General features: G+C 40.1%; 1 protein-coding gene across 1 annotated transcript in view; it reads left to right on the top strand.

The window, feature by feature from the left end:
- The window catches only part of LOC149447572 (proprotein convertase subtilisin/kexin type 5-like), a 150,300-nt gene that overhangs the window by 59,201 nt on the left and 64,949 nt on the right, over positions 1–26,150 (top strand). The window contains exon 10 of the mRNA XM_089652432.1: positions 2,723–2,965. Coding sequence (XP_089508558.1) covers positions 2,723–2,965 — 243 coding nt within the window. The remainder of the gene's footprint in view (positions 1–2,722; positions 2,966–26,150) is intronic.

Genomic DNA, 26,150 nt, shown 5'->3' with positions numbered 1-26,150 from the left:
TTGCATTTTTCTACATGTGTTTTTGATGCGTTTTTACCGCGTTTTGCGGTTTGTTCAGCTTTTTTTTAAAGTTAAAGTGGAATTTTTTTTTTGTTGCTGGGCAGAATAAAAATTCAAAGCGTGAAACACATTACCATGCATTTCAGCAGCTTCTCCATTGTAGCAAAAATGCTGTTTTTTGTTTTTAAAAAAGTACCTGACCCTTTCCAAAAATACAGCAGCTCAAAAAAGCATAGATGGGAACATGTTCCAAAGGAAACCATGTTAAATGGACTGTAGTGCGTTTCTGCAAAAAAGCACTAAAAAAACGCATAGGTGTGAACGGAGCCTTAATGTTTAAAGTGGTTGCCAAGTTTGCTTTAAATACATTTGAGTACTACAGGAAACAATGCACATCAGCTTCATGTAACTTAAAGATGTTTAAAATTAATGAAGAAATCCTATTTCTTACTCTTACTTCTAATACAGTAACACTGATAGACGACCTCTGCTGCAGGTTCCCAGTTGTATCAGGACTAAAGCAGTTTATAGAAATGAGATGCTAGTTACCAGCAACGACCATTTTGTGCTTGAATTAGCCTGTCCATTATTTTTTTAATTGCGCAAGAAATCCTGTATCAACGTCTTACTTCCTTTACAGTAATACGGATAAATCACCTCTTCTATAGGTTCCCAGATGTATCTGGACTAAAACAATTCATAGACATGTAGCACATTCCCCCCCATTGGAAATATTCTAGGTCTCCCTTACTTGTTCAGAGGCTGCAAGCCCAGGCACCAGCTCCACAACACACCAACACATTTCAGGTTCAATCTAGGGGTGTCTTTTTAAAGATTTTGTGCACTACTTGTATACATGCAGAAAGAGGTGAGGATGCAGGATCTTCCTAAAAACACAAGCAGGTATCAGAGGACAGATTCTCAAGCAAAGTCCTTCAGCAGCAGCCTTAAAGCGTTGTTAAAGGCATTTTTTTAAATTAAAATAACAAACATGGTATGCTAACCTGCTCTTCGCAATGGTTTTGCACAGAGCAGCCCCAAACCTCCTCTTCAGGCACTCTTGACTTATCCGATTCTGTGTCTGCTGTGCTTGCTATGGGGTCAGACGTGTGAGCTTGATCCCAATCTGGGCTCTGTGTGTTCATATATACACACAGTGTGGCTTGGCACTGCTCCCTGCTCTCTCCTGGAAGGATTTGATTGACAGCAGCAGGAGCCAATGGCTCCTGCTGCTGCTTCTGTGCCTGTAAGGACAGCAAGAGAGAGCACCGATGCTGCTCTTGGGCACAGATCTGGATCGAAAGAGCCCTAAGTATTTAGGGGGGCTGGGGGAAACTGATTCTAGAAGGTTTTTTTTGTACCCTAATGCAAATAATGCAATAAGGTGCAAAAACCTTAAGCCTTTAGAACCACTGAACCTTTAGAACCAGGCCAGGATCAGGATCGCTCTACCAAGGGGGTTGGCTGGAATGAAGAGGTACAGGTGGCAGGCAAGACAATAGGTAGAGGGGACAGCAGTCAGCTAATCTGAGACTATAGGAGCAGTCACGGTCCTTGTAGCAACTTCTCGTGTCTATCCCTCAAAGCACAATCATTTTTTGAGTGTTAAATAATATTAATATTGGTATCTTAAACCACATTGCCATTTTCAGATTTGTAAATCCCACAATATATGTTACTGGGCTGAGAACTGCACAACCACCTGCATATTTCAACCCACAGGGTTTGATTTATTGAAGGCAAATAGACTGTTCTTTTTGCAAGGGAATTTCCCCCATGCTTAGTGAATGAGGTGAAGCTCCACTGATTCCATTATACAATTTTGTGCAAGCAAAAATACAGTTTTTTTAATGTCCTTGCAGATGATTTGATATCCTTTGCAAGGTGAAATTTCATCACATTCACTAAGCTCTGGGGAAATTTAAAGTGCAACTTCCCTTGCAAAGTGAACAGCCTAATTACCTTTAGTAAATCAACTCCTTAGTGTCAGGAAAACCTGTTGTCTGTACCCTTCTAATAGTACCTCCACATTTTACATCAGGCTTACCCACCTTTTGGGTATTCTAGGCCACTTTCCTTCCCACAGTTCACTGTTCCATATAACAGATAAGTTGATGCTGCTTTTCAAAGAGCCTTTTCAGTTTGCTGAACTGCTAAGACATATCCCTAAGCTCTAAGAGTACTGGCGAAATGCATGTGTGCACTGCTGGAGCAGTCTCTGTCTGCTGATCATAGAATTATAGGATAGCTCAAGGAAAGGATGCTTTTCTTAGAATTTAACATTAGCATACAGCTCATGCCTGTATTCGAAGAGTTCCCAGAGCATGTAAAAATGTTTTTTTCTTTAATAATTGTGTTTTCAAGCAATCAGACAGACAGAAGGCAAACTGAATATGTGGGTTAAGGCGATGTCACCAAAGCGCATAAACAGTTGCAGGGCTTAATTAATACCATAATACATACGATTGTGATGTTATCTGTGGTTTTATTTCTGCAGCCCTTATAACAAATATTTTATATAACACAAGGGTATGTGTCCAGTGTTAAGAGAGTGTATAAGAAATCCTTCTAGCACAAACACTTCCTAACGAATGGTGAGATCAGCTTACAGCCAGCAAAGTGCAAAGCACATAATGAAAGGAAAACCCACAGGAGTTGAAATTATTTATGAAGAACTGTCATGCTGGCACAGCTCTAAATGTTTTCTGTTTCCTCTTGAAAGAATGCAGTTACTTATATCTTCTCATCAATGGCACCTGTAAGGCTACATGCCCTGATGGTTACTATGAAGATCTTGATGCCGGAAGATGTTTTTCCTGCCACATCAGCTGTGAAACATGCTCAGGGCCAGCAGACGATGACTGCGAGACATGTCCTCCTGCCAGCTCCAAGCTGTACCAAGGCAGGTGTCTGACCAGCTGTCCCAGTGGAACTTTCTATAACAGCGAAGTCAGGGAATGTCAAGGTATGAGAGATCATATTTTTGTTGATTTTCATGTTAATATTTGTATATGACGCTATAAGTGCCATACTAGGATTTTCTGTTAAATTAGGTTATTATATGCTACTTTTTACATTTACGTTATATATATACTGCATGTATGTACTGTAGTTATACAGAGTGTGTGTATATATATATATATATATATATATATGACACTGTATAAATATAGTACATACATGCAGTATATGTATTGTATATGTTCAAAGTAGGGCAGCACAGTGGCTACATGGTTAGCACTTCTGCCTCGCAGTACTAGGGTTGTTGGTTCAAATCCCAACCACTGCACCAAATCCCTGGAGTTTGCATGCTCTCCCTGTGCCTGCGTGGGTTTCCTCTGGGTATTCAAGTTTCCTCCAACACTCCAAAAGACATGCTGGTGAATTCACTCCTGTCTAGTATGTGTATGTATGAATGGAAGTTAGGGACCTTACATTGTGCACCCCTTGAGGGTGAGGGACTGATTTGGATGTACAATATATGCATGCTTGAGGTGATTGTAGCCGTATTGACGTACTGTTTGGACTTTGAAGAAGGGAACATACCCCGAAAGCTTGTCCTCAAAATTGTATGTTAGTGCAAATAAAAAAAGTATCACGGACAGTACTCAATATATACATAAAACACTGCAGAAATTGACAGCGCTGTTTAACCGGTTCCCGCCCGGCCAATAGCACAAGGGCAGCCGGGCGAGCAGCTTGTCCCCTCCGGGTGGTCGCCATATGGTGTCCTTTCAGACATGCGCATTGCGCCTGCCCTCAGGGCCGCTCTGTGGCGCGATCTGTCACCGGCCGTGTACCTCGGATGCAGCCGATGACAGATCTGTGTACCGCCTCCATTTCCAGTACCATGTGACCTGCTGTGACCAATCACAGCAGGTCACATGACAGTTGTATACAATGGATGGCTTCCTTTCATGCCATCCATTGTATACTAGTGTGTCTAGCTGTGAATGGTCACAGCGATCACATGCACAAGCTGGGCTAATCACAGCCCAGCTGTGTCATGTGATTAGCCGTGGCCAAATCACAACTAAGCACAAAAAAAAACCTTGAATGAATCGATGTCATTCAGGTAAATGCTTGCTTATAGCAAAGTAATTCTTTGCTATAAGCAAATTGTGTAAAAAAAAAAATACTGATCACTTCCCCAAAATAGTACAATGTTACTATGGTAACATTATACTACTTTGGTCATAGTGAAATATGAAAAAAAATCTTAAAAAAATAGAAAAAAATGTAATAAAAAATTAAAACTAATAAAAAAAAAAAAAAAATTTAAAATTATATATTTATTTTCGTACTGTCACCAGTCAGTGTCCCTGATCACCGCCATGACAGTTATATGATGAAGCTGTACTGCACTGGTGACAGTATGTAAAAAAAAATAGTGAAAATAATTTTTTTAATATTTTCGTTTTCTGAAAAATTATGACAAAAAAATTACAACTTTAAAAAACTTGCCATGCCTCTTATGAAGTACGTCGGACTGTCTACTTTGCAAAAAAGGATTATTTGGGGGATATCTGTACTGTTCTGACATTCTTGGACCTCACGAAATTAGACTGGCCGTCAGTAATTCAGGATTGATCAATTTTCAGATATATCCCATAGTTTGTGAACTCTATAACTTTCCTACAAACTAAATAATACATCCTAATTTGGGTTATTTTCACCAAAGACATGTAGTAGAACACATCTTGGCCTAAATTTATGAAGAACAATTATTTATTTGCAAACTTTTATAACAGAAACTAAGAAAAAAAATTTTTTTTTTCAAAATTTTCGGTCTTTTTTTGTTAATTTAGCAAAAAATAAAAATCACAGTGTTGCTTAAATACCACCAAAAGAAAGCTCTAGTTGTGGGAAGAAAATGATAAAATTTTAGTTTGGGTACAATGTTATATGACTGCGCAATTGTCATTCAAAGTGTGAGAGCGCTGAAACCTGAAAAATGGCCTGGGCAGGAAGGGGGTAAAAGTGCCCTGTATGGAAGCTGATAAGTACCTATAATAAATAAATAAAATATGAGCAGAGCACAGTAAATAAAATTGCTATAATGGCAAATGTAATCCCTAGGAGTGGTAACTAATTGCTGATAGACTTAGCCATACAAGTAGCATGCAGTAGCATCTTGAAGCTATCACTCACACAATTGTGCGACTATGCAAGATTGTTGACTACGTGTAGCTTACTCCATAGTCAGCCATTTGTCCTATCTATTTGTTCATCAATACTAAAAATCTCCTGTGAGCCTCTAGCCTTAAGAGGGAACTATCTGCAAGTAGTCAGAGATTATATTATCTTAAAGCCAACAAAGACTACCCATCATGGATGTTATATGAAATCAGTAGGCCTGTGTGCAGGATCACAAATCGGGCCCTAGACCTAGAGGAAAAGAAAATGCCACGTATATAGTGGGACATGGCGAACAGTAACCATGATTTACATTGAGCTAAATATTGTGCATGGCAAGGGGTGTAGTTACATAGAGTCTGAGCTAGCTTACCTAGTGTAGAAATCATGAGATATGCCGTCATGTCCCACCAAATTCCAAGACCAGCCAACATCAGACAGATTAGAATGCTGCGGTGGGGAGGTGGTGAGAAGGGTTGTCAACCTTCATGACTTTTACTGATAAAACCTAGAAAATGTATTAACAAGTCACAAGACAACTGACATTTAAACAATATGTAAACATTAACAATATTCTTAAAAATAATTTGCCTGGCTTTAGTCAGTGTGACAAAAAAGCGAGCATGACTAAGAATTTGAAAGACCTGGGGAAATTTAAATGGGGAAGAAAAACACATGCTGAGGTGCATGTAACACATTGTGGCAAGCATTTTCTATGGTCAGAATCTGAGCCTAGTCACTGTATACACTGCACACCTCTGCCACAGTCCTTTCATTCACAACATGCTCCCAACTACTGTGCCTTAGTTGATAATCTTAGTTGATGATCAATTATATTTGCTATTCTGCACACAGAATGATAGCGCGTTGTCTGAAGCTGTCCGTAAATGCTTCATTTTTTTTTGTTCAGCTAGCTGAATGAACAAACAAAAAATGGAACCAATTCATCCACCCAACGGGACTCCCTTGCTGTCAGAATACATTGATCAGCGCTGCAGCTGATTGGTGGCATGCGCTAATCTAAGCAAAATTTTCCAACAAGAGGGGAGGGAGAGAGAGGGAAAGGGGAAGATAGAGAAAAGGGTGAGAGAAGAGAGAGAGAAAGGGGAGATAGGGGAGAAAGGAATAGAGAAGAGAGAGGTGGGAGAAATAGAGAGGGGTAAAAGAGAGAGAAATGCGAGAGTGTGAGGCGGAAGAGGGAAGGATAAGAGGGAGTGGGGGGAGGAGGACAAAGATAGATAAAGAGGGGAGAAAAAGAGGCAGAGGAGGCGAAAGAAAGAGAGGGAGAAGAGGAGAGATAAGAGATAGAGATTGGGAGGGAGCAAAAGAGGGGGGAGGAATAGAGTAGGGTGGGAGGGGGGGGAAAGGGGAAGAGGGGAGAGAGTGTGAGGGGGGAGAGAAGGGAAGGGAGGGAGGGGGAGAAATGAAAGGAAAGGAAGATGAGAAGATGGGGCAGAGCAAAAGAGGATGGGGGCAGAGAGGAGAATTGTTCTGTGTGCAGAAGGCTCACTCACCAATTATGCCCCCTACCAGGCTGTTCTTCAGTCAGATAGAATCTGTATGGTATACTTGTGGTGCTACACAGTATGAAGATCAATGATATAAGAAGACTGCATATACCATGAGCATATAAGGCCAACCACATGCACAGTATATATGCATACTTGCAGACTGTACTTACAGACTGTTTGCACTGTATACAATTAAGGAGGTCAGGAGTAGTAATAATATACAGTGCAAATACTGCCTGTAACCTGGGTCTTACTGAACTGTACTGGACTTACTGAGGGAGCTGAGGTGAAGCAAGCAGCTGTATTAGCATATCACTCTGCCAGACTGCCATTGGCTGTGTGCGGCCGGAACTACAATCATACTGTTGGCAATTGTCTGCAACTAATGCAGCTGAAAATAGAAAAATAAAAGTGCGATAGCTGCTACCTCATCTTAATACTCTCTGATGAAATGATGGGGCTCAGTGACATCTTATAAACTTTTTTATTTACTCTATGTGTGCAATCCCTCAGGGACTTTGTGCCCGCGCTCACACTGCACACATGAATGGTATGCAACTGCTTCTCATCAGAAGCAATGTATAAGAGAGCACATGTGCCCAGACAGTGAAAGTGAAGGTATATACATATTCTTAACATACAGTAAAATCTTTAAAACATGCTATCTTTGATCTCTTTAGCTACTTGTACTGTGAAGTAACTCATTCTCAAAGATCACAATGACTGTAGAGTTGTGTTTCAGTTGGTTTCTAACATCTTAAAGTAGAACTAAAGAAAAAGTTTTTTTCTATTTTGGATAGATGGATGTAACCTCTGTCAGTTTTTCGCCATCTGTGTACCATGGAAGATTTTTCTTCACTTCTTGTCCCATTGGAAGTGAGAGGAAATTATCTCCAAAGTGAGGGAATCCCTGGTTATCATCATGGTCACCGGAACTAGATTTTACCTCTAATCTTGTTCTGCCAATTTCTTATGAAACTATGAGAATATTTTGATAATTTGCATACATCGGTAAAGATTGAAATGAAATATAGGAGGGTCCTTGTTTGGATTGAATGATAATGTCAGTAATATACGGGTCACTTTGAAGCTAGGCAAGTTGTTGTGTATGAGTAAAGACTTGTAGCTAATTGGGATGGAGCAGGGGACATTTTTGATTTTACTTACTCTTGCCCTTTATTAAAATATTATGACAAGTACAAAATTGCCAGCATGTTCTGGATCCATGCCTTAATATCTTTCTTCTGCCACAAACGGACAAAGCCGCAAGTTCTGCCAGCTCCTGGCATTAGCAGTGTAGGTCTGGTTCCTTTGGTCTAGAGAGATTGAATGGGTGGAATGGAATGTTATTCAAGAAGGAACATAAGCAGTGCCCGCAAAAAGTCTGCTACTGGCATTGGCGTCAAATCTAAGAATAACAAGTTCTTGCTCAGCAGTGAAAAGCTTTGTTTGAATGACTCAACTGACACAATTCACACAGCAGAGGTTAGGAATCTGGATACAGAGATTGTTACAGCACTGAATTTATCCGCACACAAATCTTCGTCACAAAACTGACCAAGATTCTGGCACTAATCTCAATCACACTGACAGTCTAGGCTTTGGCAAGGTTATACAACATAGAACCATTGATCATTATTATTATTTTTGTTATTATTATTATTCATAATAATAATAATAACAATAAATGATTTTCAATAACACATTATCCTCATCTTCTAAAAATGTACTATTAGTTTTATGTTTAATTTGCATCACTGAAAAGTGTTATAGTGCCTGTTTCTCTAATGTTAAAGTATATGTGAACCCTTGACAAATATTTAAATTGGTGGGAACAAGATCACAGAGGGTGGAGAAAAATAAGAGGTTGTTACCCTAGCAGATGCAAAGGTGCCCCGTTCCTAAATCAGTTCAATGAAAAAGCAAAATTTGGACTGCAGTACATGGACTTTATAGGCACCACACCAAATTATCATAAAAATATACAATCTTTATTAATTCACAATTAAAATAAATTAAAATCAATTAAAAATAGAACATAGTAGAATCCTACACCCTTATGTCAATTAGGATGGTGACTCTATACTCTAAAAGAAGAAGTACACAATATCCAAGTGATAGCGTAGATATAATTGCCCAAGGGTTGCCACCATCCATTCACATAACGCTTGACATGTTTTGCATTTTTCACTTCCTTCCTCTGTTCTCATAACATAAGGGACTGGGACAGAAAGCTGGGGTTGGAGACTGCGGATTGGGGGGGGGGGAGGGGGCATGTCAGCAGGATAGCACAACAGCCACATATTAGAACTGTAAGCAAATGCATCCCAGTGGCTAAGTATTAGGGTCATCAGTTCAAATCACAGCCACTGCACTGCCGGTATGGTGTTTGTGTTTTCGCCCTATGACTGCATTGGTTTTCTCCCACACTCCAAAGACAAGCTGGTAGATTAATTGGCTCCTGTCTAAATTGGCTCTAGTATGTGAGTTAGGGACCCTTGATTGTAAGCTCCTTGAGGGCAGGGACTAATGTGAATGTACAATAAATACGTAAAGCACTGTGTAAATTGACAGTGCTAAATAAGTACCTATAATAAATAAATATGAATTGTTGGGGTAACATATTCTTCAACAATTAATTTATTTAAATACATGACAAAAGCACAGGTTATTGGTCACCAGGGCACCAGTCAGTAAGTATCTTATGAAGATTTTATTAATGAAGAATAGGCAAGGAGGAGGTTTAGGATGAATGAGGTTAGTTGTTTCCTGGCAGATGAAGATCCCTCTACCACAGCCACCCTTGGTAACTACCTTGCTCACCCACAAAAATCAGATCCAGGATTTCACTGGCAGTAAGGGTTTTGTGTATACTTTGCTGTTTTCCCTTAGGCCAGTCAAGAGCCCATGGGGGCATGGACTCTTGAACACTGTTGGAGTCTAAGAACGCATACAAATATTTATTACCTTCTAATAATAATCCTCTGGAGCACAGCAGATTAGCTATAGAAATATTAATATCTCTAAATATTAAATTATATGTAAAGACAACTTTTTTTCATTTTTGGTGATAGAGTGGTGAAGGATTTTTATTGCAGTTTGTGTCCCTGCTGGAGGGATTTATTCCACTGTTTGTGCTGGTGACCATCCTCACTAACACAGAAAGTAATGTAAAACACAACATTTTAGATATATAACATTTATATGGAGATAAAAACTCTAAGGTGGGATTCAATTTCTCTGATTTTCTGTTGTGTCCCCAAGATAGGATATAAAAGTTAATCTCCCCAGTGGGATGCAGGCAACAACAAAAATCCCTTCACCATTATATTTAAAACCAAAGCAAATTTGGCTTTACAAACACTGTAATGCTCTAAGCAGGGGCGGACTGACAACTCATGGGGCCCCAGGGCAATAGGGGATCATGGGGCCCCTGTGTCCTTGCCAAAACTCAAAAAAGCCTATGAAAAAGGTACCAGGGGCATCTCATGGGTCCCCCTACTGACCCCGGGCCCTCGGGCAGTGCCCGAGTTTCCAAATGGTCAGTCTGCCCCTGGCTCTAAGTATCACTGGCTGCAACACAATAGTGGAGTCTGGTTAAAATAATTTATTTTTAGAGCTTAGGGAAACACCCAGAATGTACCTAAAGTGGAGCTTCACCCTCTTTATTAGCAATGTTCCATTCAATTGCTAGTACCTTGACTTTAAATGTTTGCAGTGCCAGTCCGCTGCGGGGATTGACTTAATCCAGAACTTCCTATTGACTCCTGGAATATCTATGTCACCAATCCCAGGAGTCAACAAGCATCCTCCAATTCTGTCATTGCGTTATTTCCAAACCGGAAAAGACGAGATTACAGGCGGAGTTAGTGTGTTTACTGCACAAATTACTGCACAGGCACAAGATCACGACGTGCATGTTGGGTAGCAGGCTGCACAAAATACCAGAAGAGAATGGTGGGCGGCTTCATATGCCAGCAGATGACATGGCTGCCGCCAACCATTTTGCAGCAACATTTTGGGTAGGGATTTAAATAATATACACACTAGTAACATCATGAGCAATATCTAAAGTTAGGAGAATGATCATTAATAATCACAAACATGTATTTTGTTAGGTTTTTTTTTGGCAGACTATAGCTCCTCTTTAAATTGGCTGAAACTCACATCTAAACAATATATAAAACTCTCTTAGGAACACTTTCTAGAGTAGGGGGTCTTACACCTATTAGTACTAAGCTTATTAGACTTATTCTTCAAGACGGTGCAAAAAGCAGCAATTGTGTAAGTAAATCCCCCAAACAAAGCTCTAAGCTCTACTGAAATGAAATTGTACATCATCTGATGTTTTTTGAAGGAAACTTACCACAAGTGTATATTTTCCATTCTAAAACGATATTTTCCATATAAAGTGCTTACTGGGGACCATGCTTTAAGAAATGCAATTTATGCTATAAAAAGAATACCTAGGGAAGCCAAAGGGTCTTTTTAATTATGATAATGACAATTAGTGAGTGCGTAACAAAACAACTCACTAGCCTTCTATTCCCATGCTCCTGCAATGATATTTAGGTGGTACTATTAGAGATTTACAAAGAAGTTAATTAATTCCCCATTTGTAATGAGATGCACATAATTGTGGCATTGCGTTTTATTACATTTTAACTGTGGATACATAAAACTCAAGACATCGACCATGTGGTTCTTTATAACAACTCTCTGAAGTCACTAGACATCTTTTCAAAGGAATATGCTCCTTTATAGAATTGGAATTCGTTTGAGTATATCTAATAATCATGTAATTACAAAGTTTAAATCCACCCGTGGCTATATCAAGTTGAGTTTTTCACTTTGCACACTATTATGCATTTCATTATAGCATGATTTGAGATAAGTGACCAGTGAGTAGCATACATGTTAATAAATATGCACAATTACATGTAATATTTATTAAAGAAATTACATTTGTATAAAGAAACATTTTTTCTGCCATTTTCTACTAAGCAAAAAGTAGTACTGGATTTACATCTATGCGGTACATTTACATATACCTAAAAGTATTTCAAAACAACTTTCAGAGACCTAAGGTGAGTCCAAACCCTTACTCTGTAATCACCAGTTCTCTACTAGGAGAGTTAAAGTGCTCTGCTTTTCCTCTGATTACCTATGATCACAGACATTTAGGAGGTAAGATCAGCTTAAATGTACTCATGCCACTTATTTCAGTGAGACATAAGACGTTCTACTGTGTTAATATGTAAGGTCAATGCTTCTAGGACCAAGGCTCAATTAAATGGCATTGAAATGTAAAGCACTTCTATTGGTCTACAAGATTTTCCTATTTTTTAAGTTCAGCAAGTAAATCTCAGGATGTTTATCTCTCTGTCTTTATTTTTAATGTATCATGTTTTTATACCATCTAATATGGTGGCAGATAAGGGGTGTGAGTGCACAGATCTACCCCTATTTTTTGGGTCCCCCCAATTGAACTCTCACTTCAAACAGTTCAGTGTTGGCCAGTTCTAACAGTAATACTCATGTTCTTCTCACAGAGGGCGCAGTGAAGGTGCACCTGTCACATATACTATATAGTTATTCTATATGTGATATTTGAATAAGGGACAGGTACCGTGCAATATATTAATTATAAGGTATGAATTCATGAAATCAGAACTGTAGCGCTGGTCAAAGATTCATGGTTTATGGAGCTCTACTATTATTTCTGCCTAGAGCCCATTTTTTTGTTTTTATCAAGCAGCATATTAATTAGAACTAGATGGAAATTTTGTTAACCACTTGCCAACCGCTCTATAGCAGAAGTACCTCACAGCTGTGCAAAATCACGTATGTATACGTGATTTCTATTTAGGGTAGGGGGCACAAGTGCACGTGACGCCCTACTTGTGCTGCTATTGGAGGCTGGGGATGTCAATCACCGGGTCCCAGCCAGCAATTCCCAGCCAGCACTTGGTGATTGTCGGCAAAGCTGACAGGGGATAGACCTGTGTGTAAACAACACAGGTCTCTCTCCTGTCAGCATGGACATGCTGCTTTGTATTTCTGTGCACAGCAGAGAGATACAATGCAGCTTGCCTCCCAAGTAAAACACAGCACACAATGTAAAACACAAACGCGGCACACAGTTAACCCTATGATCGCCCCAGATGTTAACCCCTTTGTGCCCAGTGTCATTAGTACAGTGTCAGTGCTTTTTATTAGCACTGATCACTGTATTAGTGTCACTGGGGATGTCCGTAGCAGTTAGTCAGTTCCCGCTGACTAGAATGCCCGCCACAGTTCCTCAGTCCCGCTAAAAGTTGCTGATTGTCACCATTACTAGTATAAAAAAATAAATAAATAAAAATTCCATTATATATATTGCCATTTGTAGATGCTATAACTTTCACGTAAACCAATTAATATACCATTATTGGAATTTTTTTAAGCAAAGACAAAATACATTTTGGCCTAAGTTTATAAAGAAATTTGATTTTGTAAATTTTTTTATTGGATATGTTTTACAGCAAAAGTCAAAAATATTGTTTTTTTTCTCAAAATTGTTGGTCTTTTATTGTTTATAGCGCAAAAAATAAAAAACGCAGAGTGATCAAATACCACTGAACGAAAGCTCTATTTGTGGAAAAAAATTACATTAATTTCATTTATGTATAGTGTTGCATGACTGCACAATTGTCAGTTAAATTATCGTAGGGCCGTATCGCAAAAAATGGCCTGGTCAGGAAGGGGGTTAAATCCTCTGGAGGGCAAGTGGTTAATAAACATATTGAGTCCTTTGTTTTGACCTAGATTCTTCTGTGCAGTTGCAGGTCTCCTGCATCACAAGAGTGCAAAACACTAGAGTGCCAATTATCCTGTTCGACTTCAATTTGATTGCAACACCTTTAACTGTTGCATTCTGCATGACAGTAAGCAAGGCGGATAAGCCTCAGTCCTGACATCTCCAAAGCATGACCACCAGGATGGCATGGGGCAGGACTCTTACTTGTTCTACATAGTTTCTGTATTCTTGTAGGTACACAAGATATATATATATATATATATATATATGTACAGTCATGGACAAAAATATTGGCACCCCTCCATTTCTGTGAGATAATGCACCACTTTGCTCAGAAAATTGTTGCAGTTACAAATGTTTAGGCATTCTCATGTTTATTTCTTTTGTTTGTATTGGTATGACACAAGAAAATAGAGAAATAAAAAGCTAAATCTGACACATTCCATGCAAAACCCCAAAAATGGACTAGACAAAATTATTGGCACCCTCAATTTAATATTTGGTAGCATACCCCTTGGAAGAAATAACTGAAATCAATTGCTTCCTGTATCGATCAAGGAGTTTCTTACATCTCTCTGCTGGAATTTCTTTGGCCAACTGCTCTAGGTCTCTCAGAACTGCTGTTTTGAGATCTCTCCACAGGTGCTCTATGGGATTGAGATCTGGACTCATTGCTGACCAGTTAAGTGCTCTCCAGCTCTTTGTCTGAATTCATTTCTGGGTACTTTTTGATGTGTGTTTTGGTTCATTGTTCTGCTGTAAGACCCATGACCTCTGACGGAGACCCAACTTTCTGACACTGGGCCCTGCTTTGCACCTCAGAATTCTTTAGTAGTCTTTGGATTCATAATGCTATACACATGGTCAAGACATCCAGTGCCTGAAGCAGCAAAGCAACCCCAAAACATCATGTTTGACTGTAGGGGCTGTATTCTTTTCATTAAAGGCCTCATTTGTTTTTCTGAAAATAGTAGAATGATGGGCTTTACCAAAAATCTGTAATTTTATTTCGTCTGTTCACAGCACATTTTCCCAGAAGGATTATGGCTTCCCCAGGTAAGTTTTGGCAAACTCCAATCTGGCTTTTTTATGTTTCTGTGTCAGCAATGGGGTTCTCCTTTGGACTCCTACCATAGCTTCCCTTTTCATTCAGATGAAGGTGTATAGTGCGAGCTGACACAGTTGTACCTTGTGCCTGAAGGTCAGCTTGAATTTGTCTGGAAGCTGATCGAGGTTCTTTATCCACCATTCGAACAATCCTTCATCGCAATCTTTGATCAATTTTTTCTCTTTTGTCGACGTCCAGGTAGATTAGCTACAGTGCCATGGGCAATGTTGCACACAGTGGAGACAGGAACATTAGGATCTGTTAATTAATACAGGTGAGTTTGATTAAAAATAACAGGAGCTTCACATATGTGGAATGCAATTATTTCTTAAAATTTTAAGATGGTGCCAATAATTTTGTCCAGTTCATTTTTGGGATTTTGCGTGTCAGATTTGGCTTTTCATTTCTCCAGTTTTTTGTGTCATACCAATACAAACAAAAGAAATAATTTTCTGGTTGAAATGGTACGTAATCTGACAGAAATGCAGGGGTGCCAGTATTTTGGCCATGACTGTGTATGTGTCTATATATATATATATATATATATATATATATATATATATATATATCTACTGTCCCCACTCCATCTGCTGATAGTACGGAGCTTTATGAGTCACTCAGTTTAGTGTGTATTGCTAGAAAGGTCTTTCTTTCTTTGGGAGAATGCCTCTGATCAGCTCGGAGCCAATCAGCACTGTCCAGACAGAGGGTCAGGGGTCATGTAGCCTCATAGGACTGTTAGAGGAGAGTGAAAACTCCTCCTACAATATTAACTAGTGATCAGTTGAACACTGATAGAAGTAACAAGACTGCTATATACTGCTGATGAGAAAAGGTATTTAGCAGTTTATATTTACTAAAATAATTGCATTCCCATGTTGTGTGTACTGTGGGAGACCAAATATAGTGAATGCAGGGTCGTGGGTTTAGTAACACTTTAATGGTTTTAGTACTCACCAATTTAACAAGAAAAATATTTAGTTACATAGATGGTAAGGTTGAATTAAGACACCAGTCCATCCAGTTCAACCTATGTGGGTATAGGTGTGTGTGCTCATGTCAAAAATCATATCCTATATCCCTGTATATTGTGGTCACTAAGATGCCCATCTCAGAGGTTTTTTTAAACTATCAGTACTTCCCACTGACACCACCGATTGTGGGAGTTCCATATCCTTACCGCCCTAACAGTGCAACACCACCTACGCAGTTTATGGTTAAACCGCTTCTCCTCCAATTTCATTAAGTAGCCCTGTGTCTTCTTAAACTCCCTGAGACTGACTAGTTTATTCTTTATGCTAGAATCACCATTGAGGTATTTGTATATTGCTATCATATCTCCTTTCTGGCGTCTCTTCTCCAGGGAAAATACATTTAATGTTTGTAGCTTCCAGGTATGTATCTCTGCCCATTTCTAAATATTGCTACCACGTTGGCCCTTCGCCAATCCACTGGTACCTTTCATATCAGTATGCTGTCCATAAAAATCAGTTCTTTGAGGACTCTTGGGTGTAAGCCATCTGGTCCTGGTGATTTATTTGCATTAAGCATTTCAAGTCTTTTTCAGACACTGGCTTCTCTTAGTCACAAGGGTACACTTCGTGATGCATTACTAATAATACAGTCTTGATTACTATACTCCTCCTTTTCCTTAGTAAAAACTGAGAAGATTGCATTTAGTGCAGTTGCTTTCTCTACCATTTTGCCAACTTCCCTTCATCATTCTTTTCTCTTTAATATGTCTTTTTACATTAAAGTTTAGCCATCCAGGTTTAACCTTTGCTCTTTTATATTCGTTGCCTATTGGAATACACTGACTAATACCTCTATTTAATATTTTCCTTAAGTGCTCCCATTTTTCCTCATTGTACTGTATTGTGTGCAGTTTAGAAAAGTTGGCTCGTTTTAAATTAAGCGATCATGCACTACCCATGTGTCTCCTTTTCCTATGATTTATGCTGAATGTAATTATCCTGTGATTGCTGGTTCCCAAGGTGTCTCCTATTTCCACATCTGCAACTAGATCTGTGCTAGTTGTAATTAATAGATCTAGCAGCGTATTATATCTATTCGGGGAATCCATCAATTGGCACATGAAGTTGTCCTGTAAGACATTTAAGAAATGACGAGCGTTACATGAGTGAGCTATTCCTTCTGCCCAGTCAATATTTGGATAGTTGAAGTCCCCCATAATGATGACAATGTCCTGCCTCACTGCCATTTCTAACTGTGATAAGAGATCCAACTTCTCCTCATCCTTCAGATTAGGGGACCTCTAGCATAACCCCACTATTAATTTCTCACTTCTCTTCTCTTTGAAGTTCCACCCATAGGGACTCCACCTCCCCCTTGCCCCATTTGCAATGTCGTCCCTCGCATTCACTAGCAAACCATTCTTGATGTACAGGCACACCCCTCCTACCCTTCTACCCTCCTTGTTCCCACGATACAAGGAATACCCCTGGATAGTTGCTAGTTAGTCATGTGAGCTGTCAAACCAAGTCTCTTATATTCCCACAGAGTCAAAATCTTCCTCCTGTATCAGTAGCTCCAGTTCTTCCATTTTGTTAGCTAGTCCCCTAGGATATGTGTACATGCCTCAAAGTTTTGTACGGGTGCATATTATTTCCTCCTTAGTTTTTCTGTGGCTGTATTTTTTCTTTTGCCAACCCACTTACCCAAGGTTTAGGTATTAAGGTGTATTGCAATCACAATTGCCTGCTTAATTCATCTCATACAAAAGGTTCCACATCTGGCCTGTGCATATGCTAAGAATGAGGGTGTGCATACCCACGCACCAAAAACCAATGGAAAGCCAAATTACCTAATCATATAGTTAGGATTTTCTATGTATACAAAAATAGGGGTCTTATATATTTCAATATACAGTTGTGTCCAAAATTATTCAACCCCCACTGAAATTGAGTGTTTTGGCCAGTTTGACATTGCTTTTGATCATTCAGTCATCTTGCTTACATTTACATTAAAGAGGCACTTGTAGGTCAGACAAATATAACATAACAGTTATAATGAAATAACCACAAATGTCTTTTCTGTGCTCACAGCATTATCAGTTTTATTCAACCCCCAAGTGACATTCAATCTTAGTACTTAGTACAGCATCCTTTTACAGTTATAACAGCTTTTAAACGTGAAGCATAGCTTGACACAAGTGTCTTGCAGCGATCTACGGGTATCTTCGCCCATTCTTCATGGGCAAAGGCCTCCAGTTCAGTCACATTCTTAGGCTTGCGCACTGCAACTGCTTTCTTTAAGTCCCACCAGAGGTTCTCAATCGGATTTAAGTCTGGTGACTGCGATGGCCACTCCAAAATGTTCCAGCCTTTCCTCTGCAACCATGCTCTAGTGGACTTGGAGGTATGCTTGGGATCATTGTCCTGTTGAAAGGTCCAACGTCTCCCAAGCCTCAGGTGTGTGACGGACTGCATCACGTTTCCATCCAATATCTCCTGGTACTGAAGAGAATTCATGGTACCTTGCACACGCTGAAGCTTCCCTGTACCTGCAGAAGCAAAACAGCCCCAAAGCATGATTGACCCTCCACCATGCTTCACAGTAGGCAAGGTGTTCTTTTCATCATAGGCCTTGTTCTTCCTCCTCCAAACATAGCTTTGATCCATGGGCCCAAACAGTTCTAATTTTGTTTCATCAGTCCACAGAACACTATCCCACAACTTTTGTGGTTTGTCCACATGGCTTTTGGCATACTGCAGTCGACTCTTCTTATTCTTTGGAGACAGCAAGGGGGTACGCCTGGGAGTTCTGGCACGGAGGCCTTCATTACGCAGTGTGCGTCTTATTGTCTGGGCTGAAACTTCTGTACCCACATCTGACAAATCTTTTCTCAGTTCCTCAGCAGTCACACGGGGACTTCTCTCCACTCTACGCTTCAGGTAGCGCACAGCAGTCGAAGTCAGCATCTTCTTTCTGCCACGACCAGGTAGCGTTTCAACAGTGCCCTTTGCCTTGAATTTGCGAATGATGCTTCCTAAGGTGTCTCTTGGTATGTTTAACATCTTTGCAATCTTCTTATAGCCATTGCCCTTCCTGTGAAGAGAAATCACCTCTTCTCTTGTCTTCCTGGACCATTCTCTTGCCTTCACCATGTTTGTAACCACACCAGTAAATGTCTAGAAGGAGCTGAGTATCACAGTCATTTTAAAGCTGCCTAATTGGTGCTTATTATGCTTGATTGCTGCTCGGTGACATCCACAGGTGTTTTCAATACCTGATGGAAAGCACCTGTATGAACCTCTGTTCTTCAGAGTGGTAGTCTTTAAGGGGTTGAATAATTGTGGCAATGAAGAAACCACATAAGAACCATTTACTACTGTATTACATAAACAATTGATGTCATTTTAGTTGCATTTGGGTAGTTACAACGTCCTTGTAGGATTTGATTCTGAATACAATTCCAAATGTACACTATAGTCCCTAAACCCCTTTACAGCATTGGGGGTTGAATAATTTTGGACACAACTGTATCTAAGGCTAGAGATCAAACCAGCAATACAAAATTTTCCTCCCAAATGCATCAGGGAAAAATTGATCACCTTCGCTTAACATAAAAAAAACACCATAATAGGAGGAATATATGTCAGTACCTCCAGAATGGTGACTATCAACACTTTTAAAGAGTGGAAACATTACTCACCAGATCTTGTCAGAAATGGTAAGACATGATTGATACTAGAGATGAGCGAATTATTCAAAAATTCGATTCGGCTGATTCGCCGAATTTCAGGAAGAAATTCGATTCAATGTGAATTAATTCGCTACGAAGTTAACTTATAAAAAGGGTTTCTAGGCTTCAGAGAGCCTTTAAATTAGTGCAGAACACTGTACCTTTAATTTAAATGCCCCTGGAGATGAGGAAGGAGAAGGAGAAGGATGAGAAGAAGGAGAAGGATGAGAAGAAGGAGAAGGATGAGAAGAAGGAGAAGGATGAGAAGAAGGAGAAGGATGAGAAGAAGGAGAAGGATGAGAAGAAGGAGAAGGAGAAGGATGAGAAGAAGGAGAAGGATGAGAAGATGGAGAAGGAGAAGGATGAGAAGAAGGAGAAGGATGAGAAGAAGGAGAAGGATGAGAAGAAGGAGAAGGAGAAGGATGAGAAGAAGGAGAAGGATGAGAAGCAGGAGAAGGATGAGAAGAAGGATGAGAAGAAGGAGAAGGATGAGAAGAAGGATGAGAAGAAGGAGAAGGATGAGAAGAAGGAGAAGGATGAGAAGAAGGAGAAGGATGAGAAGAAGGATGAGAAGAAGGAGAAGGATGAGAAGAAGGAGAAGGAGAAGGATGAGAAGAAGGAGAAGGATGAGGAGAAGGATGAGAAGAAGGAGAAGGAGAAGGATGAGAAGGAGGAGAAGGATGAGAAGAAGGAGAAGGATGAGAAGAAGGAGAAGGATGAGAAGAAGGAGAAGGATGAGAAGAAAGAGAAGGAGAAGGAGAAGGATGAGAAGAAGGATGAGAAGAAGGAGAAGGATGAGAAGAAGAAGGATGAGAAGAAGGAGAAAGATGAGAAGAAGGAGAAGGATGAGAAGAAGGAGAAGGATGAGAAGAAGGATGAGAAGAAGGAGAAGGATGAGAAGAAGGACAGTTCTGTGACAGTTTCTGTCTATTTCTGACAGTTCTGTGACATTCACTCCATACAGCGGTTTCAACCGCTGTATGGAGTGAATGTCACAGAACTGTCAGAAATAGGCTATTTCTGACAGTTCTGGGACATTCACTCCATACAGTGGTTGAAACATTGTATCTATTTGTTTCCATAAATGGATCCATTTATGGAAACAAATAGATACAATGTTTCAACCGCTGTATGGAGTGAATGTCACAGAACTGTCAGAAATAGCGGAGCTCTGCAGATACACTTAGAGGAGCTCTGCAGATACACTTTTTGCCGGCTTGGAATTATTCTTATTTTCATCCTACTTCTTCTTCTTCTTCATCCTCATCCTCTTCTTCTTCTGAGGATGAGGATGAGGATGAAGAAGAAGAAGAAGTAGGATGAAAATAAGATTAATTCCAAGCCGGCAAAAAGTGTATCTGCAGAGCTCCTCTAAGTGTATCTGCAGAGCTCCTCTAAGTGTATCTGCAGAATAGAGGAGCTCTGCAGATACACTTTTTGCCAGCTTGGAATTATTCTTATTTTCATCCTACTTCTTCTTCTTCTTCTTCATCCTCATCCTCATCCTCTTCTTCTTCTTCTGAGGATGAGGATGAAGAAGAAGAAGAAGAAGAAGAAGTAGGATGAAAATAAGATTAATTCCAAGCCGGCAAAAAGTGTATCTGCAGAGCTCCTCTAAGTGTATCTGCAGAATAGAGGAGCTCTGCAGATACACTTTTTGCCGGCTTGGAATTATTCTTATTTTCATCCTACTTCTTCTTCTTCTTCTTCATCCTCATCCTCATCCTCTTCTTCTTCTTCTGAGGATGAGGATGAGGATGAAGAAGAAGAAGAAGAAGTAGGATGAAAATAAGATTAATTCCAAGCCGGCAAAAAGTGTATCTGCAGAGCTCCTCTAAGTGTATCTGCAGAGCTCCTCTAAGTGTATCTGCAGAATAGAGGAGCTCTGCAGATACACTTTTTGCTGGCTTGGAATTATTCTTATTTTCATCCTACTTCTTCTTCTTCTTCTTCATCCTCATCCTCTTCTTCTTCTTCTGAGGATGAGGATGAAGAAGAAGAAGTAGGATGAAAATAAGATTAATTCCAAGCCGGCAAAAAGTGTATCTGCAGAGCTCCTCTAAGTGTATCTGCAGAGCTCCTCTAAGTGTATCTGCAGAATAGAGGAGCTCTGCAGATACACTTTTTGCCGGCTTGGAATTATTCTTATTTTCATCCTACTTCTTCTTCTTCTTCTTCATCCTCATCCTCAGAAGAAGAAGAAGAGGATGAGGATGAGGATGAAGAGGAAGAAGAAGAAGAAGTAGGATGAAAATAAGAATAATTCCAAGCCAGCAAAAAGTGTATCTGCAGAGCTCCTCTATTCTGCAGATACACTTAGAGGAGCTCTGCAGATACACTTTTTGCCGGCTTGGAATTATTCTTATTTTCATCATACTTCTTCTTCTTCTTCTTCATCCTCATCCTCATCCTCTTCTTCTTCTTCTGAGGATGAGGATGAGGATGAAGAAGAAGAAGAAGAAGAAGTAGGATGAAAATAAGATTAATTCCAAGCCGGCAAAAAGTGTATCTGCAGAGCTCCTCTAAGTGTATCTGCAGAGCTCCTCTAAGTGTATCTGCAGAATAGAGGAGCTCTGCAGATACACTTTTTGCCGGCTTGGAATTCTTCTTATTTTCATCCTACTTCTTCTTCTTCTTCTTCTTCTTCATCCTCATCCTCTTCTTCTTCTTCTGAGGATGAGGATGAAGAAGAAGAAGAAGAAGAAGTAGGATGAAAATAAGAATTCCAAACCGGCAAAAAGTGTATGTGCAGAGTTCCTCTATTTCTGACAGTTCTCTGACAGCTTCTTCACATGTACAGCGGTTGAAACATCTGTATCCTAAATGGAAACTAATAGATACAATGTTTCAACCGCTGTACATGTGAAGGAACTGTCAGAGAAATGTCAGAAATAGCGGAGCTCTCTGCAGGGACACTTTTGCCGGCTGATCGGGAAAAATCCAATTCGCGCACCCGAAGTAGGCAAATATTCGGATTCGACGCGAATCGAATTTTTCCTGAAATTCATATCGAATTCCGGTTCGCCTGGTTCGATTCGCTCATCTCTAATTGATACATCTGAATCCACCCATTATTGAAAGATGCAATAATTACATAGGTCACTAACTGGAAGCTATTTCTGGCAAGCTGACTCTAAAGGGGAGGGGGGGAAGTGGACTTTTAGCTCTAATTGCTATATCTCATGAGCTACCACAACTTCATAACTAGTGTTGCTTTTTTGCAAAATGCACACTGAATCCCAGTAAATACACATTCCTTATGGGCACCAAGGAGGTAGATAGAGCTGTTTGATCTCCATCCTAAAAAATATATAAATAAAAGTGCTCAAAAAAGGTGCTCCCAAATCAAAAAGACAAAAATGAAATCGAACTCAACATGTTTTGCTCCTATAATGGAGATTCGTCAGGAGTAATGCACCATGATTCAATAGTGCACTCCACCGTGTGTTTTACAAAAGCACATGGAACAAAAGTTGGCTTATATATGTGGGCCTTCTATTTATAATACCCAAGGACCAAGATGGCCGCTGTGTCCAATGATGCGATTGCATGGTCACGTCCGTACGTCATGACATCATCACACGCTGACGGTGCGCATGCGCAGTATCGCTTCACAGAACAATCTTGTGGCAGCAGAGAGATATTACAGCACTGAATGCAATCCCAATATAGGCACTCTGTTCACAGTTTACTACATTCAGTTATAATAATGGTATGTACGCAAGAATCCTATTACTTAAGTATATAACACAAGTGTACTGTATATTCACCTATAAAATACTTCTTTGCCCACACATTTTTGCCATATCTAAAGAATATCCATTTTGCTTCCAATTTAAGTAAAATCTTATCCAGATCTCCTTTCTTTGGGCCAAGTTTTGTTTGTTGTACTACCCAAATAGCCAAGCATGCTTGTTTTCCTTTATGTTTTTCCAAAACATGTCTGGCTATTAGTCTTTTTTCAGAGTGATGTCATTAACATGTTCCAATACAGGGCGTCTTAATTGATTCCTCGTTTTTCCAACAAAGAAATAAGGATATGGGCATTTGGTTATATAGATTACACCTTCCGTGCTGCAGTTAAAAAAATTCCTTGATGGTAATAATTTCACCATTTTTTGGATTAGTAAATTCTTTGACCATAGGGATATAGGTACAGGCTTTACAGTGCCCACATTTATGGCTACCCATAGATTTATATATAGTAGCCAAGTATGAATATACCGTGATTGAGATGTTTTAGCCATATGACTGTGTACCAGCTTATCACATATTATGATTGTAGCACCCTCTGACCTACGCATACTACTGGCTATTGCTCCCTCTGTAAGATGTGCACTGGGTCATGTCACCAATCCTGTTGGACATTTTATCCGCTACTCTAATGAGATTATTCCAGAAAGATTTGTTTTTTTTACCCTATTTATATATACTTTACTGTTAAACCTCCTTAGTTAATCCTAATATGAGTAGTATCTATTTTGTTTTTTCTATTTTGGATACTTAAAGTACTACAAGTTATTCGCAACACTCCAAGTCACACCCAGCACTCCAAATTACTCCCAGTACTCCAAATTACTCAATATATTCCCAAGTTACTTCCAATACTCCCAAGTTATTCCCAACACTCCCAAGTTCCTGATTTCCAGATTACTCCCAATACTCCAGGTAACTTCCAATACTCCTGGTACTCCAAGTCACTCTCAGAACTCCAATTTGCTCCCATACACCAAGTTACCTAAATTATTTCACTTACTCCAAATTACTCCCAGTACTCCAAAATACTCCAAGTTGCTCCAAAATACTCAGAGTATTTATTATAGATTAGGAAACATCAATAATAACAACATAAAGTGACTTAGGAAGGCATCTCTAGTGAGACATTCTTCTCCCCACTTGTTTAAGCTTTTTTTAATTACAGCGGTGTCGGTCCGCTGTCTCCAGCTTGTATCTTGCTGCCATGTGCACGCGGAAGGCTGTGTGGGCCTCCCACCTCATCCTGCCAACCAATGATGTCATATGTTGCTAAGGACCGGTCGGACGCACATACAGCTTTCTGGGATGCGCTCTAGCGGTTCCTCGGAGATGTGGGGCGGTACACTTTGGTGGAGAAGCTGTGGAGGCTCATGCAGGTATGTGAGGAGAGGTAGAAAAACAGACGGAGGAGGCTGGCAACAGTCTGCATGTGAGCTCCTCTGAGCTCTGTGAGGTACAGCAATTGTTATGATTGTAGTGATTCCTAGCATGATAGATTTAATTGCAAGTATGATGATTGGTATTATTTCATGTAATATATATATATATATACTGTAGATATATACACACAGCAGATATGCTGTGTTCAGTACTTGTTGTTTCATGTGATTTTATATATATATATACACACACACACACATTATATTGCCAAAAGTATTGGGACACCACTCCAAGTCATTGGATTCAGGTGTTCCAATCACCTCCACAGGTGTATAAAATCAAGCACCTAGGAATGCAGATCGCTTCTATTAACATTTGTGAAAGAATGGGTCACTCTCAGGAGCTCAGTGAATCCAAGCGTGGTACCGTTGCCACCTGCGAAATTAAGTCCATTCATGAAATTTCCTAGCTACGAAATATTCCACAGTCAACTGTTACTGGTATTATAACAAAGTGAAAGCAACTGGGGGCAACAGCAACTCAGCCACGAAGTGAAATGACAGAGCGGGGTCAGCACATGCTGAAGCGCACAGTGCGCAGAAGTTGCCAACTGTCTGCAGAGTCATAAGCTAAAGACCTCCAAACGTCATGTGGCCTTCAGATTAGCACAACAGTGCGTAGAGAGCCTCATGGAATGGGTTTCCACAGCTGAGCTGCTGCATCCAAGCCTTACATCACCAAGTGCAATGCTATGTTTATCTTATGTACATGTACCTCCGGTCTGGCCGTTTATAAGCAGCTGTACCTTTGCTAAGTAAGTTCTTTTCTGATTGTTCAATTTTAAATAAACGTTATCACACTATTTGAGGCCTTTTTCCACGGGCTCTTTATTTCTGGGGAGCCTGTAAATCCAGTAGGTCCTGGGATTGTGCCTAACAAGAACACATCTGCAGTGACATCCCTGGATCCGTGATACAGCTTCTCCTGGAACCGATGACATCTAGTGGTCACCCTACAGACAACACCCACCTGATCCATCAACACAGTGGCTGGACACAGCTTCCATCCGGACAGATGACATCTAGTGGTCACCCTATAGATGACACCGCCTTGCTCCAGTGATACAGTGGCTGAGTACCAGGGACAGGTCTTAAATGTCCCATGCGCTTTAACTTGCGCTATCTGGTCAGTGCATTACTTGGCTTTTCTTTATCATTTCTGATATCTACTATCCCTGGCTCTTCAAGTGTTGGAGACTGTATACGTATTTAGCACATCTGATGAACTGACGCCGTCTTTTTTGCCGATCCACATTCATATGGGATCTATCTTATGTGTAATCATTGTTTAAGTTAGCGCTGCACTTTCATATTTTACCAAGTGCAATGCAAAGCGTCGGATGCAGTGGTGTAACACGCCACCATTGGACTCTAGATCAGTGGACACGTGTTCCCTGAAGTGAAGAATCACGCTTCTCTGTCTGGAAATCCAATGGACGTATGATATATATAAAAGGTCCATGAAGAGAATGTCCTTCAGGTGAATCTTAAATGGAGTATGTGTGATTATACAGTCTTGTGGGAGGAGGCAGCCAGCTGTAAGAGCTTGTAGGTATTCCTGTGCACAAAATAGAGAAGAGAGACAGTGGCAACACTCAGGCCGGCCTGAGGAAGGAGTGAGCATGCTCCGAACGCGTGCCATTTTGGAAATCCGGTTTGTGCTGTGACACGATCTGTCTGAGCCTCCCTGCGCCTC

This window comes from Staurois parvus, unplaced genomic scaffold (assembly GCF_062004578.1).
Source record: "Staurois parvus isolate SC_StPar_1 unplaced genomic scaffold, SC_StPar_1.0 ptg000682l, whole genome shotgun sequence".
NCBI classification, from domain to species: Eukaryota; Metazoa; Chordata; class Amphibia; order Anura; family Ranidae; genus Staurois; species Staurois parvus.
The sequence above is the reverse complement of the archived record's forward strand: the minus strand, read 5'-3'. Positions and strand labels throughout refer to the sequence as shown.